The sequence below is a fragment of the Danio aesculapii genome, chromosome 2 (assembly GCF_903798145.1).
Source record: "Danio aesculapii chromosome 2, fDanAes4.1, whole genome shotgun sequence".
Lineage (NCBI taxonomy): Eukaryota > Metazoa > Chordata > Actinopteri > Cypriniformes > Danionidae > Danio > Danio aesculapii.
This window is the reverse complement of record NC_079436.1, coordinates 30,894,139-30,916,348: the sequence shown is the minus strand read 5'-3', so window position 1 is coordinate 30,916,348 and position 22,210 is coordinate 30,894,139. Positions and strand designations below refer to the sequence as shown.

Here is a 22,210-nt window from a genome sequence, read left to right as displayed (position 1 = left end):
TTTCTTTAGTTAATGAATGACTTGACGACGCAAAAGACAATCCTGACATGCAAGGAAAGTGTTTGAAGGTGTGTGATGCAGAGCACAGACGCTCTTGACAATTCTGGAAGTAATTAATATTACAACACGAATACTAAAATAGTTAAGGCGTTTTAGAATGATCAAAAAGAACATTTCCTATGTTTTACAATGTGGTCAGTCTGCTGGTTTGACCATTTACACACATTGTTATCATCGTATGATCTCTTGTAACAATCACATTACTTTTTTAAAGCACATTCTGGAATTTGTTTTAGGAAAAGTGTCTCCATCGTAGTTTATGCACATTTTTTTCTTACTGAATAAAAAGTTTATCCTACTCAGTTATGCAAATTTGTTATTTATGTGCATTTTCAAAATTTATGCGCATCTTGGCATTTCCATCAGCCGTTTTTTATGCACATATCCAAAACACGCATACAAATAGGTGGATGGACACATTGCTACTGAGTAGCTCCTCTTTTTTTAATGTTAAATGCCAATAAATGACATTTAAACTGCAATAAATTTCTTTTAGGTGACAAGACGTGTCAGTAAGTAGGAAGAATTTGAGGATCTTAAGTATATCATTAAAAAAAAAATTATAATTCTGAAGAAGTGAGAAACTTCAAGCTTTCTAAATGTAAATTTTGTCACTGCTTTGGAGCACACAAGCTAATGGATACTAACACTTTAAATATGCCTGAAAAAACAAAACATTTTAACTGAATGTGTCTTCTAGCCTCTCACTTACATTGACAAAAGCCTAAAAATTCTGCAGATTTTCCCTGGAGACTTTTTCCATCAGACCATACTGGATTTAGTAGTTAAGCGAAGGCTATCAGACCGCACGCTGCCTGAAAAAGCAGCTCTATGAACAGCGCTCGCCGTGTGACAAGACATGATGTGATAATTACACTATTTATAACTTGACTGAATAAAAACTGTGCCGTTTACAGACTACACACAAAGATCTGATTATTTGGGTATTCTACTTCAGACACACATGGCATTGATACTCTGAGAGAGAGAGAAAGGCTTGGTATCAAGAGATCTCTTCATAGCGCTGCCTGAAGCAGAACAGAGGAATGATCACTGAACAAAAGAGAAATAAATCACATTAGTTCTCCACTGTTATTTAGGCCTACTGCCACAACTGCAGTTTGTAATTCTGATTTAATGAAACACACTGGCTATATTGTTTTAGTGGTTTCATTTACATAACATTAGACTTCCATGAACTCTGTCATTCCATTACAGTGCGTATGCACACACAAACAAACGCAACACCAAACAACCTATCCCCATGGTGAAAATTTGAATGAGCTCAGCCACAGTTTAACATGAAAACAAATGACACTGGATTTGTAGACAGATTATATATTATTTTTTTGTTAAAATCAGTATTACACAATACAAAGATATTATTATTAAAAATAAAAATGATTACAATATAAATAAAATACAAATAAAAATAAAACACGAATATTAACAGCATCTTCATATTAAAAAAATTATACTTCACCCAAAAATTACATTTTGAAACAAGTGTGAGTAAATTATGACAATTTATGGGTGGATTATGCCTTTACTTTCTTTAGTACAACTTCAGAAGCGTAACTAAAACAGAAATTAAATATATAGTACTTAATAATCTTTTATTTATTCAGATTATAGAATAGGGCTGTGCGATTAATTGAAATTGTGATTTGGACATGCGCGATTTCTAAATGGCTTTACAGCACGATTTTCTCGCGGTATGATATTTGAACCAATCATAACGCAATGCGCCTAAAAAGAGCGCGAGAGCAGGATACTGAATAGCCTATGTATACAGGGATGATGAGTTCAGCACAGGAGGACTTGGGGCCAAAAAAAAAGTCAACATCTGTGGTATGGGATTAAGTTACTTTGGATACAGGTAGGCTGATGTATGGCAGAACCAGGTCATTTGTAAGTCAGTCATATACTTTGTCTAAAAGCGCATGCAAAGCGTAAGTGCGTCGCTTCCTTCAGCATTTTCAACGTGCTTTGTGATCGCTCTTTTGTCGTTGCTCGGTGACCATCAACCATTTTCTCAGAAGATGACAAACTAACAAAACATTGCTGCAGTTCTGATACAAGTTTTACGTATGGAGAGAATTTAGTGTTCAGGTGTCTTGTGTTTGTCAGAGGTAACCGAAATGTGTATATTCCATTTAAAGTATAAAGCTGATCGCACAGTTATTGTCATGTGACTCGCAGTGCGGCATTCTGAAAAGTACAATTTAGAGTTTGTCTGAAAAAGACATGTTTTCAGCTGGGTGCACCTGGCCATGCGCGTGTGCCACTCTCAGTATGTGAACGCAATCCACGTGCCTCTATTGGAAGTAACGGACTTGTGTGCGCAAAAGATGCGATATGTGAACGGCCTATTTTACGGCAGCGTCACAAAGAGGTCTATGATCTATGCATGACAAAACAAATCTGTGAACACACATGCAACTACTTCTGATATTGGGTTAAGTAGAACATCGGAGCCTTACTTGAGCTTGACGGCGAGCATGCTCACACACTCTCACACGCACGCACGCACGCACGCACGCACGCACGCACGCACGCACGCACACACGCACACACGCACACACGCACACACGCACACACGCACACACACACACACACACACACACACGTTTCGCCTTTGGTCTGTTCTAAACACAATTTTTTATTTTATTTCATGTCTGTTTTAGAGACATTTTACAGGTCCTTGATAAAGGTAAATTAAATGTTTAAATAGGTTTCAGATTCATACTTTAAACACAGTCAGTCTGTCTGTGACAAAATCATGATTAAAATCAAAATTGCAATATTGTTTAAGAAAATCATGATCGGTTTCTTCTTCCCATATCACACAGCCCTATTACAGAAGTATAATTCTCTTGTCGCAGTTTGTCTTGTTTTCGCATGTGTGTAAACATGTCATTCTGTGTAAAGCTCTGAGGCCTGGAATGGGGAAAAGTCTAAATCTGCAATCCAAAAGAACAGACCTGCAATCAGACATCTGCTCCAGCTTCTTAGGAATTCTAGTTTCCTTAAACAAAGATAGTTGGAGAGTTCTTATCGCTCTTATCCACCCACCTGTGACGGCACCAGGAAAAGGGTTGTTCACTGCCACCGTAGAGAAGGAGGACGAGGCTCCACCGAAAGGTGTGATGACAGAGGAAGAGCCACCAAAAGGGGTGAGGCCAGAGGTGCGACTGTTGTAGTTGTTGGTGGGACCCTTCAGGGCTGGTGACTGACCCATCTGAGTGGGGTCTGGTCCATAGAGGCCCATGTGTGACCCAGGGGTGGGATTGGTGGGATCTGGTCGGTACTTCTGTGTGGGACCCTTGTCCTCTTTACTCTTGACACAGCCCATAGTCAAGCCTGTCAAGAAAGAGAGTTAATATTAATCAACACTCAAGGCATTTTTTGCCAAAGGAATACAATATTGACCTATCAAAGCAATTGCAATTGTTTATGGCTGCACTGAAAATAATGTAATACACGTCATTTTTCCATGATAAATGTATAACATTTTAGAAAATATTTCATTTATATGATGACAAATCTACATTTTTTAAAATCCCCAAAAAATTGGGAGCTGTCGGCTTGAATTCTTAAGGTGTGTGAGGAGGAACGAGCCAACCTATTAGTTCATCTTGTTGAATTCGACCAATCAGATGAACAAAATGAATAGCGAGCTTGAGGCGTCATGCATGACAGTTGTCAGAGAAGATAGTTTACAGTGGACAAGGTTATAATTCACTGAAAAAGAACCTGTAAGTTGTGTACATTTCCAGTATCAATAACTGTCATGAGAGAGAGATACAAACACAAACCAACACAACGAATATGACTAACTGCAGGCAGCATCAGGACACGGACATGCTCATCCACAAATTTAAGTCCAATCAAATTGAACAAAAGAAGAGAATCTGATTTATTGGAATGAAGCAGCAGAAAAACAAAGTAAACTTAAATGTTATTTAGACCTAAATAGAGATTATATGGCAGCAACTTATCTGAGTGAAATAAATGAATTAGGAACAACAATGACCAAAAATACAGACTGAGTGCTTATAGAGTCTCTGAAAGCAATGTTTTCGGGCAAGAATTTCATGCAATTGCTTTGGAATTTGCAGGGTCATAAAACTGTGTTGATCATCACTGCATCTAAACAATTTTCACATAAGTGACTCGTACATGGACATACAATCTTCCAACCATCAGAATTCACACCACTGACCCCACCTTTATGTGTAATATCTATGAACAAACAGTTGTCATAAACGGCTGTTGAGGTGATCTATTCAGCTGCAACAAATAAAGGTTTTGACTCAGAAACAGTATTCGATGTATCACAACTAGGGCTACACAATTAATTGGAAATAGATCACAATCTCGATTCGACCCTACACATGATCTTAATTCAGCTTTTCTACAATTCGGCCAATTATATTTTCAAGATCAGGAGAGAAGCATAAAGGCACAAGTCTTTACATTGTTTTATATACATTGCTTAGCAACATGGACACCTCCAAATGGTGTTAAAAGTGTCAGCTGTTTTTATAAGGTATTATTCACCCAAACCTGTAATATCTCTCTTAATGTAATGACGTATTTGCAGCCGTGAAATTACACATGAGCTGACGCCCTATTTATTTACTACCGAGAGGATGCGCACGTGCCTGCCAATGATGTCTACTTTAGTGAATAGAACCTGCATAGGCTGTGAATAACGTAATAAAGTTAATAAAGTAAATAACGTTCAGATTGTTGCACAGTGCGATTGTTTGGGAGCCGTGCGGGAAGTATGATTTGCATGTATGTTTTTATTTCTCAAAGTGACGGCAGCCATGACATGAACCGTACTCGGCAGTGAAAGTAAAACCAAAACCGCGCACATCATTTAAATGATCATATCGCATTTTGCTTAGTTTTTTCTTTCATACCATGAAAATAAATGTTTGCTAGGTCAGTAAAACTACTCTAGCCTATATTATGTTAATGGAATGCAAGAGGGAATCTGATAATGACAAATGTCTGATTTTACCAGTGAAAAAAATGGTCTAACAATGTTGTTAATGACAAATGACAAGCACATGTCCTAAACATAATAACTCAACTTAAGAATAATGAATAGTTGTATTCTGATGTAATCACTTTACTGTGAATTAACAACCAGGACAAATATGAAGTCTGTTCAAGTCCATCATTCTAAGTCTATACAAAATTTAGCATTTTAACCAACAATATTATTAGTGTTGTTTTACCATATGTTTGAGAAATAATAATAATAATAATAATAATAATAGCCTACTCGTATTAACCTTTATTTTATTACATCTACAGAATGGTGAGAAAGTCGTGATCTTGATTTCATGATTCTCATTTTAGCCAGAATCGTGCAGCCCTAATCACAACTTTACAAGCAGATACTAAGAAACAGCTTAAACAACTGAGGCAGAATAACTAAAACCAATTTTAAAGTTGTTCCCTTGTTCTTCAGATTTCAATTAACGCCACACAATGCAGACTGAAAGCGGGCAGTAAAAAGATGACAAACATGGACTGTGTTTTTACAATGGAGGAAACCTCAAATCAGACCTCAGCGCAAGCATCTGCTTCCCGTTACATGGCAAATCAAAACCACTTTCAACAGATTTGCTGTCATTCCGCAGCATTGCACATGTCAGAGTTAATCAAACGGGCGTCTTTTGAGCAGCGCTGGGTCTCTAACATCCCACATGAATGTGTCAGGATGTGTTGACTGCTCTGTGTGGTCAATGTGATAAGAGAGCTTCACCCTCAGAGGCACAACTCGAGAGAGATGACAGTATAATCTCCAGATGCCTTGTCCCTGCTTGTGTTTCTGCCAGGCCTCTTTGTCTAGTCTGAACTGGGCACGGCATGGGCACACATGTGCAGGGGAATGAGGAACGTGAGCACAGCCTTGAAGAAACAGGTGGCCCTGAGAGGAGGGTTACAAGACCAAGAACAGCAGGGAACACAGATAGCATGAAGAAACAGACAGTGGAAAGAAACAAGATATGGACTGTGAAAGATGGGTTTTGCATGTAAAACCCCACTCTTTTTTTTTCAAAAAGGCAAAGCAAGTTTATATAGCACATTTCATACACAATGGTAATTCAAAGTGCTTTACATAAACAAGAATAAAAGTAACATAAGAAAATAAAAACACAAAATAAAAATGATTAAAAACAGATTAAAAGGTGTTAATACATGTTTTTTTTAAACTAAGAAAAGAAAGACATGGTGTGATCTGTAAAGGCACAGCTAAACAGATGTGTTTCAAGTCTTGATTTGAATGTACCTAATGTTGGAGCACATCTGATCATTTCTGGAAGCTGATTCCAGCAGCAGAGGGCGTAGTAGCTGAAGGCAGATTCACCCCGTTTTGGAATTTCTAATTTACTTGATGCTAATGATGTGAGTGACCTGTTAGGTTTGTATTCAGTGAACATATCTGTAATGAGGTCCTAAACTCACTTCACCAGAAGGAACTCATTGTGAACAATAACTGACAAAAAAAGATCTACATTCAACAATGGAATTTTCTCCATTACATTAAAACAGGGCTTCTGCTGAAACTTCGGTGTCAGTGAAAGACTGTCCAGCAAACACACACGAAGTGAAATGTGCACAGTTTCTGCATTTTTAAGTAGCTGGAGTGTTTTAATTACTCGCGCTCACCTCCCTTGCCATAGTAAACTACCGCAATATAGCGCATATGAAATTAAACGACGTCAGTTTTAATATTCAGAGATCAGTTTCAGGTCTCCTTCATATGTGGAAATTAATCAGATATTAATTTGATATGCGACAATGCGACTGTCATGTAAACAGGCAGATCGGATTTATTGAGGCGCTCTGTTCTGATCATCATTAAACTTGTGACAAACTGCGATGACGGCCCTTTCCCATCTCCTCCACCTCAAAATCATTTTAAAGTTGGGCGAATTTCGTGTTGTAACTTTTGCTTTTTGTCGCCATTAATACACTCACAGGCTACACATAAACAACTTTATTCTCTCCAACAACACCAGTGCGCACACAGGCAAAGGCTACATCTTCAACTACACATACACACTTAACAGGGACATGCCATTACGTAAACTGCATGGGGGTAAATCTGGACTGAACCATTAACTGCTTATACTACACTTCGCATATTTCGCAGAGCTATAAACAAGACAGTTTCTTCCATCATGGCTAGTGTGGCACAGATGCTAGAACCCGCGTTTATGCATGCATCGTAAATTGTACAGCAAGTGTAAAGACATGAATTGGATATGGGTCACAATTAAAAGAACATGTAAACGGACAGACAAAAAAATCTGATATAGGCAACAAATCAGAATTGGGCATCAAGACCTGACAATGTAAACGGGCCTAAGTTTGTGCGGGGTAAATTTATTAATCCTTTTTGGGACCTAACGTACGCTGTGTAACGTTATGTACTGTTTCGATGGCTTTAAATACCTAGCTAAATTGTTACTAAAATGCTTTAAGATTAACAGTAAATGATGAAGTTTACCTCACATTAAACTTATCTTATTTAAATGTCCTTATCCTTGGCCGCATTAACAGTTTAGCTTTCATGTTTTCTTGACATTAATGTTATAGTCTCTGCTTCTGCTGACCCCGGAATTAGGAGACCATCAAGTGATAATCCATTTACACTGGCAGAAAAAGTAAAAATGAACAAAGAAAGGAAAGATGAATGCCACAGGGCCATTACAAATTTATTATTATTATTATTTATTATTAAAGGTTTGCTGCCTTTTTCTACTGTGGAGAAAGATTAGATTTACTGGATATGCATTTTTCAATTCCCAGAAAGAAACCAAAAACATAGTCAAAATAAGTCCATGCAATGTAAATGGTTCAATCATAATTATATGAAGCTGCAAGAATATTTCTGTGTGTAAAGTAAACAAAAATAACTTTATTCAATGATTTATCCATGGGAGGATCAGAAAGCTCTTGGATTAAATCTAAAAAAAATCTTCATTTGTAGATAATTAATGACAGAATTTCAATTTTTGGGTGAACTAAACCTTTAAGCAGCAGTAAGCCTCACAAATACTTAAAATTGATTGACTTAAAACTGCTTGAACTTTATTAAAACTGTTTGCACTAATATATTGTGTTAACTACACTTTGTTCATTTTGTGCTTTTGTTCCTTTGTTTATTGGTCTTAGAGATAAGCCTGCTGTGAAAAGTGTCACAAACATCCTGAAAAAATAAAACCAAAGTTTCTCTGAGATTATGTGTTATGTTATCTTGTTAAAATATATTTCTTAAAATAAAAGTACCGGAAAAAGTATCGTTCGGAACCGGTATCGAATTCAGGGTATCGGTATCGAAAATTTTGGAACGACACCCAGCCCTAATCATTAAGATTATTTTACTTACCCAATTCACAAATAATTTAACTTGTTTTAAGCAAACAATCACTTAATTTTGAGTTGTTTTATTTTTCAAAAAACAAGACAATTTCTTATGCCATTTCATGTGTCTAGTATGTATCTTAATTTAAAAATATTTCGATATTTGGATTGAAAACAGGACAAAACTACTTAGTTTTTATATTTTACTATTTTTATTATTTGTATTATTATTGTTATTATTATTATTATTATTATTATTATTATTATTATTATTATTATTATTATTATTATTATTATTATTACAGCTCAGGGATGAGCTTTTTCAAATGTATGGAAATCGATGCTTTTTAAAATCTGATTAATCGAAAAAATAATCGATAAATTAATCAATTATTAAAATAATCGTTAGTTGCAGCCCTAATTCAAGCGCAATTTTTTTAGCCCAGGATACACACATTGTCAGCTTAATGTGTCAGGGCAATCACTGCTGCAATCTATGTTGGGAAGTGTTTCAAGGTTTAAAAGATAATTCCAGGCAATCAAAGTACTGAAGAGAGGATGTGCTTGAAACTATCTGAACAAGTCCTCACATGTGAGCTGTATCCACGCCTCTTGACCTTTGAGGAAAACACTAGAAAGGTGTCACCTCTTCAGGACAGGATAAGCCAATGACGTGTGCTTGTAAACACCTCAGCGTGGACTTTAATCAACCCCAGGTCTGACAAGCAGTAGAAAGGAAGTAACTGGAGAAAGATTGTACCTCTGACAGAGTCATAAAGTCAGTCCTGCACTATCTGCTTCTAATACCATAATATAATTTCAAGGACTGCGAGTAAGGGGAGGGCAGCATCATTTCAATGAGGAAGAAATGTATGTGTGCCCGTGACAGATGAGCTTCAGTCAATTCATCTTCAATCTCTTCTAAGTCTCAATCTATGCAAGTATGCAACGTGAGTTGGACAATCCACATTGTTATGAATGTGACTGTGATATTGTTTGCCTAATGTAGATACTGACTAGTTTGTCAATTTAGAAATTATTTCGTTTTGTACAATTAGCAAAGTTGCAAAGTGAACAATGTGTAAAATGACAATGCATCTTAATTCAGACTCAGATGGCTTTGGAGCACAATCTCAGTTTTGTAAGGGCCAGGACACACCTAGCCGAAGCCAAACAACTAGCACCAACAAAACCCAACTGTGTCGTTGTGAATCACGTCTGGACTAAAAAGTTGTGAGTGAACACACCAAATGGACAAAAGCCGACTGAAATGAGAGCTGCATTCTGAGCCTGCATGTTTTGCGTCTGTTTGCCTGTTCTGCAAAGGGAAACCAAACATCCACTGCACTCAAACAAAGCATAAACAAAGCAGAATTTAGTACCAATATCACAGCAACTGTCACTTACCATGGAGGGATTCGCTCATGCAAATATGTCTGATTATCTAATAATTAGGGGTGTGAACCTACAATGGTCTTACTGTTTGGTTTGGTTACGATTATCATGCCATCGATTCGGTTCAATTCGATATCTCGGTGCATTGACGATGCTTTCCATACACAATTAGAATTTTTCTTCACAACACAACAAAAATTCCAATAAAATCTATGAATATTTTCATATTTATATATTATTTGCAATTTGTTATTTTCTCCTTTAATACAAGCTGATATATGAACTGTACCTTTAATTTTAAGAAGAAACACATTGTTTGAATGTTTTAGACAAACCTTCAATACATGCACAGAAGACAACACGAGCATTTACAGCAAATAAACTAATGAAAATATTACCCTGCTTGCTTTTTGAGCGCTGTCAAGCGAGTTTCTACACTCCTATGATTGATCATGGTCTTCACCTGCTCAACAGAAAGGGCTGCGATTGGCCCTAAAAATGAAATTGCTGTTCACCGATGAGTGACGCGGGAATCCATAATAGACGCAGTGAAGAAAACTCGCACAACAGGCACGCTCATGTCTGAATCCACAAGTATCGCTTTAACAGCCAAGAGGAGACTAAAAGTTACCTCAGGAACACGCCAGCAGGTCAAATGTCCAAAGTGAGGGGGAGAGAGGCAGAGATGGAATTTTACAGCATAATTCCTAGTAGTGAAATAGCGGCTCGTGCTGTACCTTCTTCAGTGTCAGTGAAAGACTGTCCAGCAAACTCACAAGTAGTGAATTGTGCAAAATTATCAGCTTTTTAAGTATTTGGAGCATTTTATTTACTCGCCCTCGCCTCCTTTGCCATAGTATTGAACCGCGTCATAGTGCATAGGGGATAAAAAATGTCAGTACCTAATAACCGGTTATGATCTATTACTGAACCAATACCGAATTGTCCGCATCTGCATCGCAGTGCATCAAAGAAATAATTAACTTTGACACCCCTACTAATAATCCATTCATTCATTGATTTTCTTTACGGCTTAGTCACTTTATCAATACGAGGTCGCCACAGCGGAATGAACCACCAACTCATCCAGCACATTTTTACGCAGTGGATGCCCTTCCTGCTGCAACCCATCACTGGGTTCATTCAAACATCCATTCACACTCATACACCATGGACAATTTAGCTGACCCAATTCCCCTCTACCACATGTCTTTGGACTTGTGGGGGAAACCGGAACACTCAGAGGAAACCTACACGAAGGTGGGGAGAACATGCAAACTCCACACAGAAATGCCAACTGACCCAGCCGAGGCGCGAACCATCGACCTTCTTGCTGTGAGGCGTCACTGCAAGCTCAACCTAATTATCAATATTATTTGCAAATATTTAAGAAATTTTGCAAAATTACTTTTTGTGACTATTCTTGGCTTGAACTAATTACTTGCTATGTCACTATGTGACAATCACACTGTGATTCGTTGCTGAGTAACCAGTAAGAGCACTCTTTTCAGGTTGTGGCCAACTTCAACATGCTAAATCAGGCCAACAAGCTCAAACGTTTACCCGATGGACCTGACCGATGGACCAACAAAATGGCCAATGGCCGACCATCAGCTTAGTGTGTCAGCAATAATGCAGAGTTTAGACTGCACGATTTTAGCCCCGATTTTGACTCGCTGACAGGTTTTCAGAAATTGCAGACAAATTGCAAATTCAAATTGCAGAGAGAACTATCAAAGACGTGTTCTGAGAGAATCACCAATGAGTTGCCGATACCCGTGAGATATTTGGCATGCTAAATATCTGGACTTGTCAGCGATTCAAAATCATGATGTGTGAAATGTGTTCTGATTGAAAATAACATCAGCAATTACCTACAGCCAATGAGAGAGCAACATCCAGGCCAGCGGAAAGTTGGGGGAGGAGTTACAAAGGTATAGACCACAATATCAACAAGCATGGCTTTCGGTTTACAACAGCGGGTTGTTATGGAACTTTGGCAGGACCTCCCGTGTCTGTCTGATGTGTCCTCTGAGCATTACCACACAAACGGGTCGAAAAAGCAAAAAGCTGGAGAGAAATTGCTAATTCCCTTCAAAGGCTAGGTGAGCAAAATAATTACATTATCTGCCCCACTAAAGGCTTCTTTCACATCATGTAGATATACTCCATGACCTTGCGTTGTTTCCATGTCACTTCTCGTGTGTCGTTGGTTGTGAGACGTTTGTGAACCGAGACAAAGTTGTCGGCGATTCTTCCTATTGTAAAGTCGTGCAGTGTGAAACGCTCTGTCACTGATCCATCTTGCAGTGTGAACACAGCAGTGACGGAATGCTACTCCAGACAGTCATGCAGTGTGAAAACATCTGTGAAGCGACTACTTTGAAAATCCTGCAGTCTGATCTCGGCATTAGAGAACAGCTTGGTACTCATTGCGTGTCAAGCACACACATCTGATAAAGTCCGAGTAAAGCTTTCAATAAACCAAAATGTAGGTAGCTACTGCCTGAAAAGTTAATTTCAGTTTCAGTAATAATGCTTCATTTTACAAAAGTGCAAAGAGTCTTTTAGCCTGCATTTCTACTGCAAGCCCTAAAATACAAATTTGACATTTGGACATAAAATTTTCATTCCAATAGCTTACAATTACATAAAGCTTTCAATCAGACAGCCTTTTGCACTATCAATTCCGTAAAAAAACTGGTATTGTTGTATATTTTGTATTTCCTTGGTACTGCCTAACTTAAAGGCAGATTAACACCAAGAATATGTAATAAAGATAATAAAAATATTAAATTATGGAAATACTTTGTTATAGATCAAAAAAGGGTATGCTAAGGGTACTAAAAAACGCAATAAAAAAAAATCATATGCATAAGTGACAAGGAGACCACCATGAGAGTTTATGTAAGCTAAAGGGGTGAATACAAGGCAGGATTGAAATAGAGAAGGCCGAGACAGCAAGTTGTTCGCAGATGTGAGGATTATTGGCAAACAATAGGAAGTCTGTGCCTATATAGGGTTGAAAGAGCATTAACAGTGTGTACACAACAGTGACATGGACAGATGGGTCCTATTTTCTATGCTTGTATGAACTCTGCACTGTATAGGCAAACATATATTCACACACACACAGCTTGTATGATTGTGGTGCATGTTTGATTTAACTGTGCTGTTTCAGCATTTTTCAATTTTGTTTTGTTTTGTTTTGTCTTCTACAATTTTATATCCACATTGACTTCTCGTATTACTTATTAAACCGATATCCTTAATCTCATGATCACGTTCATATGATCACATGAAAGCACATGGAAGCTACGCTGGTTTAATAATGAGTTCTTAACTTTGGATGGCCTGCACAGAAGCACAAAAAACACATCTCACTTGCTCTGCTAAGAGACTGCGATCGTGTACACAAATAGAACTCATTCAGAAGAATAAACGTCAACCCACCAACATGATATTTATTAATATAATATAATACAAAAAGATACAATAATGTGATCATGTCTGTAGAAATTAAAGTTGTAGCTTTCCTTTTAGATGCTGCCAGATTTACAAACACACACACTCTCTCTCCATAATTTATTAAATATATATCAAACATTTGAACTAACTCATCCAACTAAACTGCAGAATGATAATTCTCAAGACCTGTTGTCTGGTGGTTTCTAGTCTCCTCAGTGTTCATTCAAACCCGATTTTCCATTATATGCACTCATGGATTTTACCTCACATACAGTATCATTTGTGATTTTATTTTAAAATTTTACATGAAGATCTTACAACACAAAGTTCTTAAACATGGAAAAAAAAGAACAAATTAAACAAAATTCCAGAACTAAAAAAGGAAAAGGTGCTTCACAACTATAACTGTCTAGTTTTGTCACAAGGGTTGCATTTCTTTTTTGCTCTGTCGATGAACTTACCATCAATAAACATACACCGCTGCTGCGTATCTCGATTTTCACGTTACAGTTGTTTATTCCACCAAAGCGCTAGTAAAGGCACAGAGTAATGCAAAACAAGACAGATATTTCATTGCAGCGATTACATGTCAGGGTGCATTATTTATATTCTCCTGGACTTTGTATAAGTGTGGTGGTGTTTGTCTCTGATTTTTATATATTACATTAACATATAATACACATAGCTAGGCCTGTTAATAATCTTTACTGGTGCTGTCAAAAGAATTATCGTGTTCAAAAAACGCTTGTACAAACGGATGTATTAAAAACTGTTTAATACATGCCGCATTTTCTCCCATTTTTCAGCTAGTTTCTTGAATTTACCGCTTTATGATCAAAAACTTTTGGAAGTCTATAAAAGCTGTTCAGCATTTCTTATTTTAGCTGATTTAAACAATTATAAACAACATAAAACAGAAACATTTTGACATTCTGATAGCGATTCCTATGTAGAGGAATCAATTCCTACCCTCCATCTGAGTCTTGCGCACCATCAGTGTTGTCATGTGAAAACAACCAATACACAAAACAAACAATAAAGATGCCACCTCAATTTAAAAAAAAAGCATCTTCTGAAAGTGCATGAAAAATGGATTTGAGTTAACAGGGCAAAAAACATTTCAACATGTCTAAAACACCAACCAAATTCTTCCTGGCCTTAGCTGCCACTACAGTGTTTAAGGTTCAAAGTATATGTTGCTTGTAGGCAGCCTACAATGACCTTAGGCTGGCTAACATTCACAAACAGCTACAAAACATCTCGTACGTAACATCCAAAAAAGCATAAATCCGGCACCTTAAAGTTAGTCAGACAGTCAAACTTTTCACAGTCAGAGATGGAACAACTAGTATTTAGGAGTCAGCTAAAAGGTCAAGGAACAACTTATCTTCTTATTAACCTTCAGTCATTTCCTCTCTGTCCTCAACACTAGTGCAGAATGGAAGCTTAGACTCTTAATGAGCTTTAAGGGCCATTTAGTGCTCTGTTAAGACGAACCACAGGCCCTAAGACCTGGATTCGGGCCCTGGAGTGAGGGTGTGTGGGGCTCCTCATTTCAAATCCCCTGATCTGAATCCTGAAGGTATTTAATCCTTCTAGTTCCACTGTCTAATCTTCTAGAGGACAGACTGGCCCCCAGTAGCGCTGACACAGACCCAGACCACATACAACATACAGGACCACTGATGCATATGGAGATCACAAAATAATCCATAAAAGAACGAAAGAAGAATCCATAAAACATGAAAATAGCACACGGTCAAGCATGTCTACTTAGCTGCCCTCCAATTCTCAAATCCAAATCTGATCCTTGATCCTAGAACACAAAGCACTACCATGGAAAACTGCTTTTATCTTATAACACTTGAGTCGTAGGAGGCATGTCAAGAAAAATCACAAGGTTTTGGGTCACAGCCTTATAACGCATTAAAAATAAGATTTAAAAAGAAAAACCCTGCGAAAGTATTTTAGCTTGTCAATTTAAGACCAAATATTTCATGAAATATAATAATAATAATAAGTGTAAATTGCAGAATAATTTGTATAGTAAAGTTATGGCATGATTATTACCAAAATACTAATAACACATCTGTTTTACTTTTGATAATTTTGTGTAAAAAGCTTAAAAAAAATAGTCAAGTAGATAAACAGGTATTTTCAACAGAGCAACATACACAGCAAAATAAAAAATAAAAACTCTTTTGTTTACTCATGTTTCAGTCCAATGGCCCAAGTAAGACTCTACTCCCCTATGTTCACTCTCTATACTAAATAGGGCTGCGCAATATATCGTTTCAGCGTCAATATTGCAATGTGCGAGTCTGCAATAGTCACATTGCTGGGATCCCAATGCAGTTGGGGTTATAGTTGACCAGACATTACAGGTACAACATATTGGAGTAATTACCAATGCTAACCTTAGTGAAATGTAATATTTGCATGTGTTTTTAAGGCCTGACTGTAAGACTTCAAAGCAAACTTGAGCCATTTGGTCACAAAATAACGAAATGTTTGTAGCTTAAAAACTGATTAAACATACATACACATTTATTTACTCAATTAAAACGATACAGTGTTAATATTATTATTATACAGTGATTATTTAATTTCTGCTTCTGAATATTGTTTGACACTTCAATAATCATAAATTATTGTTTATTTTTACTATTTGGCTGGGTCAGTTGGCATTTCTGTGTGGAGTTTGCATGTTCTCCCAGTGTTTGCGTGGGTTTTCTCTGGGTGCTCCGGTTTCCCCCACAGTCCAAAGACATGCGCTATAGGTGATTAGATAAGCTAAATTGTAGTGTATGTGTGTGAATGTAAGAGTGTATGAGTGTTTCCCAGTGTTGGGTTGTGGCTGGAAGGGCATCCGCTGCATAAAACATATGCTGGATAAGTTGGCGGTTCATTCCCCTATGGCGACCCCTGACTAATTAAGGGACCGAAGTAAGCTGAAAAGAAAATGAATGAATGAATGAATGAATGAATAATCGCAGTGAATGAAAATATTGCAATGTCAGATTTTCCCAAAATCGTGCAGCCCTAATACCTAAAGTGAAATGAAGGTGAAATTTCTTTAACCACAGTGACATCACTTCTTGCAATACTTTGATGTCTGTGCCACTGAAAAGCAGCAGCGCTTCAGGGTTTATCCTTTATAGTTATCCATTACAAAGACCTTTTAACTGAGTCAGTGAGGTCAGGCAAAGGGTCATAAATCTCACTGGGCATGCCCAGTTGTTATAGGTCTCACATCTGTTAGGCAGTGTAAATCAACCCAAACTGGTTAGCAGGTTGGCCACTTCAGCTCTAAGAACTGAACAGCTGAACAACCGAACAAGTGGCCAAGATATATTAAAAGAATATCAAATGACCCTCAGGATTACCGCATTATAAATAGCTGCTGAAATATGTGACTAGTCAATCTGATCGATGAAACTACGACAGAGGATAATGAACTCTTCCAGGCTAACGGGAGTCAGAATCAAACTGAATTGAATTCAGTGAGGTTGGATTACATATAAGGTCCTGGACGCCTGTCAAGGGTAAGAGCGAGCATAAACTTGGAGCTCAGCAAGACTTTTTTTTTTTTGTAATTACGGCCTAATCAGCAAAGATGCTAAATCCTGTGTGCTTGGCCAAGCTTTTCACTGTTTTTTTCTCCATGTTCAGAACATTTACTCATTGAGGCCTCATTGCGGAGACATTTAACAGTAAAACTACAAGTATCCTTTTACAGCTAGAATTACCAAAGCCGTCATTCTGACTGTTCTCGTATAAGTCATGTTAACGTTCAAAGCTTCTATTAAGATATTAAAATTAAGCTTTGAATGTCTGTCATCATATTTAATTAAGTCATCACCCTAAAGATATATTTTTGGTGATACAGCCTACAAATGCATAGTTTGGCTTCTAGACCACTCGTGAATGTCCACGCCTCACTTTTATTCACTTTCACAAGCTTTTTTCCGGCACTGAATATGCTGTTTTGTAAGACATATCTGAAGTAAAGTTGTGTTGTTGATAACAGAATTATGTTTCGTTAGCAGGATGTTGCTAGGCAACAGAGGCATGCATACTTAAAGTTACAGGGAAAAGTACCAGACATTGAAATGCATGCAGGTCATTTTGACCGCCTTGGTATTTCTTGTTATAAAGAATCAGAACTCTTTTGTGATTGGTAATTTTACTAAAACAACAATGATAGAAGGAAATATGCACATATTTAGGAAAAAATCAGAGAATTGTAGATGTGTGTGTGGTTTATTTCAACAAAGTTATTAAATTGCAAAATATAAAAGTGGTAAAAATGACCATAGTTCAATGTAATTGCTTTATAATACTCTATATTGTGCAGGTCTAGGTAGATGCCATGCAATGCTCTAAAATGCATGCTGTAGTGTGTGTAGGGGGGGGGGGTTCCATTTCATGTACACTCATGTCAAAGTTCCCTTGGTTTTATCTGAATTAGACAAGAATTCAACAATGTTATGAGTAAATCTGTGAGATTACACATTCATTATAAGGCTCTTCCCACAGCTAAAAAAAAAAATATTTGAGACATCCTTTGATTTGATGCAGAGAGACATGCCTCATCAGCTCCCCTAGTTCAAAAACACACTTGTATAGTATAAAAATAGATTTTGTCCCTTCCAAATACTTGGAAAGATAACTGCATTTTAAAACAGCTTGCTATGTAAAAAAAATCCAGAAAAATTCACTCCAATTTGAAATACATAATAAGTATGATTTTTTAATCACGAAATCTTCTCTGATTATTTCTCTCATGGGTTCATCAATGTTAAGACATGCAATTGTAACCTGACTTGTTACTTCCTGTTACTGACTGAAAAGTGTAAAAGTGGTAGATAAATGTACATGACGTGACTTGACTAGAGTGTCGAACCGGTCATATTCATCTATTGTGCTTTTATTTTGTTACAGAAAGGAAAGAGCACAGCACATATTTACTTAGTGAAAGTCCAACTTCAAATTACCCCTCAACGCAGCTTTTGTAAGCACAGCAGACTTCTTTCAAAAACATAAAAAACCCAACCCCCTAATAACCTAATACAGTGGCATACAAAAGCTCTAAATGAAAATGCTTAAGTCTACGTATGGAGCTACTAAAGTCTTTGAGTACTTTCCCTCTTTATAAGTGACATCATATAATGACACGTCCACCCTGCCATTAGGAAAAGAAAATTGTACATCAATCATTTGACCCAGATTCTAATCAAACATGATGATATGAACTCTTTAATTATAAGATGTCTCATTATACCCTCAGTGCTATTAAGAGCCTCACATGTGTTCTATTAGTATCATCAGCCCCACTGCTTGAATGAGTGCATGACTGGAGTATCACTCATGACAGACACTTGGGGATGGTGGTTTAGGGATGCACAGGCATGTTTAAACAGGGTGCTATAATGTCACCTCATGTGAAGCACAGGGCCTCAGTTCTAGTCAGATCAAATGGATTATTGGAAACAAATCAGCAGCTCTGCAGAGATCCATGTGTATTGCCTGAATGTGTGTATGCTTCAAGGTCTGCAGTAATACGTGTCCCAGGTCTTGATCACTACATTGCGTTAACACTGGGATGTAATATTGCATCACCTGAAGCATAAGCATTATCCCCTTTTTCTTAATCCTGCCTGTCCAAGCTTGTATTTTTCTAAACAATATCTGAAACTTTGTATTAATAAGCCAAGCCCCTCTTACAATTAGTTTGCTACATGGATGTGATACACAAAAAATCCCCACCATTACTCATATTCCATTTCAGTTGGAAGTACATCAACATACTGAAATGAAAGTCCCATCACCTAATGCGTTAAAAGTCCCATCAAGTGCTTTGACATGCATTTTTATGCTCTTTAATACAATCTCAACTGAAACCGGAAGACAGAGCGGGACATAGTTGCCTCTCCCCCTTTCAAAAACAGGCCTTTTTTCATTTCTCCACTTTTCTGTGTAATTTGAATCCAATAGGCTAAGCTAAAGAGGGCCTAACCTGCGTGCAGCGGTGGTTCAGAAGACATTAACATGAAAGACATCATTCACCTCCAAGAAAATATTAACAGTGTCACCAAAAAACAAAAACCACTGTTTGTATGACAGAATTATTTTTAAATATCCTAGTTTGCTGTATGCTGACTTTGTATGTGTGTGTGCTGTATTTTTACCCTGGTTGCTTGCCTTAGAGAGGCATGTATCATAATGACTAATAAAGAGTCTTTCACTCCATGTGTGTTTGCTGGACAGTCTTTCACTGACACTTACAGCAGAAGCCCCATTTCACTGCGACTGAGAGAATGAAAGTACTCAATTTTTTTTCTCTCTCTTTCTTTCTCTCACTGTGGCCCATTTGACCTGCTGGCGTGACTTTTCCTCTCCTTTCGGTTGTTTTACAGCCATACTTCTGTATACAAACACGAGCGCGTGCCTGCAGAGTTTTCTCCACCGTGTCTATCATGGATCAGCCGTGATCGCCACTGCCGCTTATCAGTGTCACTCATCTGTGAAGAGCACAGTGCGCAAGAGTCAATCGCAGCCCTTTTTGTTGAGCGTGTGACCAATCAAAGGGGTGTAAGAGAACTTTGTAGAGAAGGATCAGAAAGCGAGCAGGATATTTATATTTGATTATATTATTTACTATAAATGCTTGTGTTGTTTAAAGGTACAGTTTATATATCTGACTGTTTTATTAGATGACAAAATTGTATTACAAATACTGTATAAATATAAATATATGTATACATTCTAATACAAGAATTGCTGCTATGTAGAAACTATAAAACTGTGTATGGAAGCATTGTCAATGCACCAAGATATCAAATTGATGGCATGATAATTGTAACCGAACCGTGAGACCAGTGTAGGTTCACAGCTCTATAATCCCAGCTTTAAAACCCTCTACGTTTTTAAAATTTCAGTACCAATTGGTACCGAATTCCAGTATCGTGACCACCCTATACCAGTTATCATTTTCTTATATTTTCTTATATATATGCTCTTTGACGTGAATAAAGGACCGATTTCAGCATCAGCAAGTATTGAAGGGATGGGATGCTTCAAATACTAGAGAACACATAATTTTTTAGAAAATGGGAGGAGAATATGAAGTATAAAGTGATATAAAAATTATTTATTCATTTTACTGAAAGTGACAAACCTAAAGGTTTGAATATTTATATCTTTTAAATTGTATCACTGTTTTTGAGAACACTAGCTTATAGATTTACTCAAGACTAACATATTGAAACGAACACCTAAAAACTTTGATTTCACTGGGACTCTGATGTAAATACAATGTAAAACAATGAAGAAATGAAGAATGGACATCTGGCTCATAAAACTGATTTGTCCATTTGAATGGGATCACATCTCTTCCCTCATAGTACCTTGAAAAAGCAGCGTGTCCCAGGACTGAAATTACATAACCAACAATACATGTCTGATCTTGTGCACTGATGTTGTATTGTGTGTCCACAACATGCACAAAAAAGGGTCTTAAATTTAAACTGAAACCTGCATATTTTTCATCCATGTGTTTTGTCCTAAATCTAACAGTCCTGGAAGAAAGTTCACACTGCCATTCAATCATTCATTATACTTAAATGCTGATCATGTCAAACTAAACATTCTTTAATTCACTAAATCTCTTCAAAACGTATCTTTACTCCTCATCCTCAAGACACAGATTCAGGTTTTTGGTTAAAACGCTGTGTTAGTAAATAACAGAGCTTGGCTGAGCTGGATGCTGAACATTAAGCGTAGGACTGTAGTTGCTCTGGCACACTCACAGCACTGCAGAATGGCCTAATCACCATGGCATTCTGCTGCTACTGCCAATCAGAGCCAAGCAAGGAGGGGGACAAACTTCCTTCCGAGTCCATTCATACCACAAAAGCCACCTGCTGTGCCTGTCAAAGGCTAGAGCGAGGGGTGAGGGAGGACCGAAAAAGATGGACATGAGGGATCTATACAGCCATAAGCACCAGACAATACTCTTCTACCTATGGCCATAATAATCATGAATATGCATGCACATCTAAGACTGGGGCACAGAGATTTAATCACTTTTAACCTCTTGTCAATACTTGGCCTTTTCATAATATTTTCCACTGCATGCTAAAAAATACAACAAAAACGTCCTCAGATAGGCATCACTGTCATGCAATGAGTAGGCCCAACATGGAATCTGTGTGCGCAGAAATCCACAGATTTTTAGCCCATCATTTAGCCTATTTACTTGCTTGTGTAAGCATGGGTGTAAATTTATATTTATTAGTTTTTTTTAATTAATTTCACTAATATTATTGTGATATAACAGTAAGATTAAAATGTTCATATGATTTATTTACAATAGTTAAGTAATATTTTGTCTTTTAGTAGAGATATTATATAAGAGACTGGCTTTGTTTACCAAATAAGTTGGATTTGCATTGTAAACATTAAATAAAAGTTATAAATGTATCATTTCATGTATTAAGTTTTTAGTTATAAGTATTAAGTTTTTAGTTATGATACTCCTAAAATCATTCCGCATAAAACCGCAGTTTTTTAAAAAAACATTCTCCGCAGAAATACCAAAAAATATTTGCAGATTGTGTCTGGCCTTAGCAATGAGGCTAATATCTCTTAACTTATATGATTTACATGGTCTACCAGTGAGTTTTGGTTCCTCAATGTGTGTGGTTTGTGAATTCAGAGTAAAAAAAAACTCAAATTTGAGACATCTTTGTGGTATTGCTTAAATCTGGGATGTTCAAAGTGGCTTCTGTGGAAATCATTTTAATTTAGGTCAGATATTAACACATGCACATTCTTGCTGATCTTGAGCAACAATTCTAGAGCTCTGAACAATGCTGTATTTTGGAAAGAT

The 22,210-nt window shown here is 37.1% G+C and overlaps 1 protein-coding gene across 1 annotated transcript in view; it reads right to left on the bottom strand.

Annotated features, from left to right (window-relative positions):
* yes1 (YES proto-oncogene 1, Src family tyrosine kinase) overlaps window positions 1-22,210 on the bottom strand; it is a 54,781-nt gene that overhangs the window by 30,527 nt on the left and 2,044 nt on the right. The window contains exon 2 of the mRNA XM_056477155.1: window positions 3,136-3,423. Within this exon, the coding sequence (XP_056333130.1) occupies window positions 3,136-3,415 (280 nt within the window). The 5' untranslated portion in view covers window positions 3,416-3,423. The remainder of the gene's footprint in view (window positions 1-3,135; window positions 3,424-22,210) is intronic.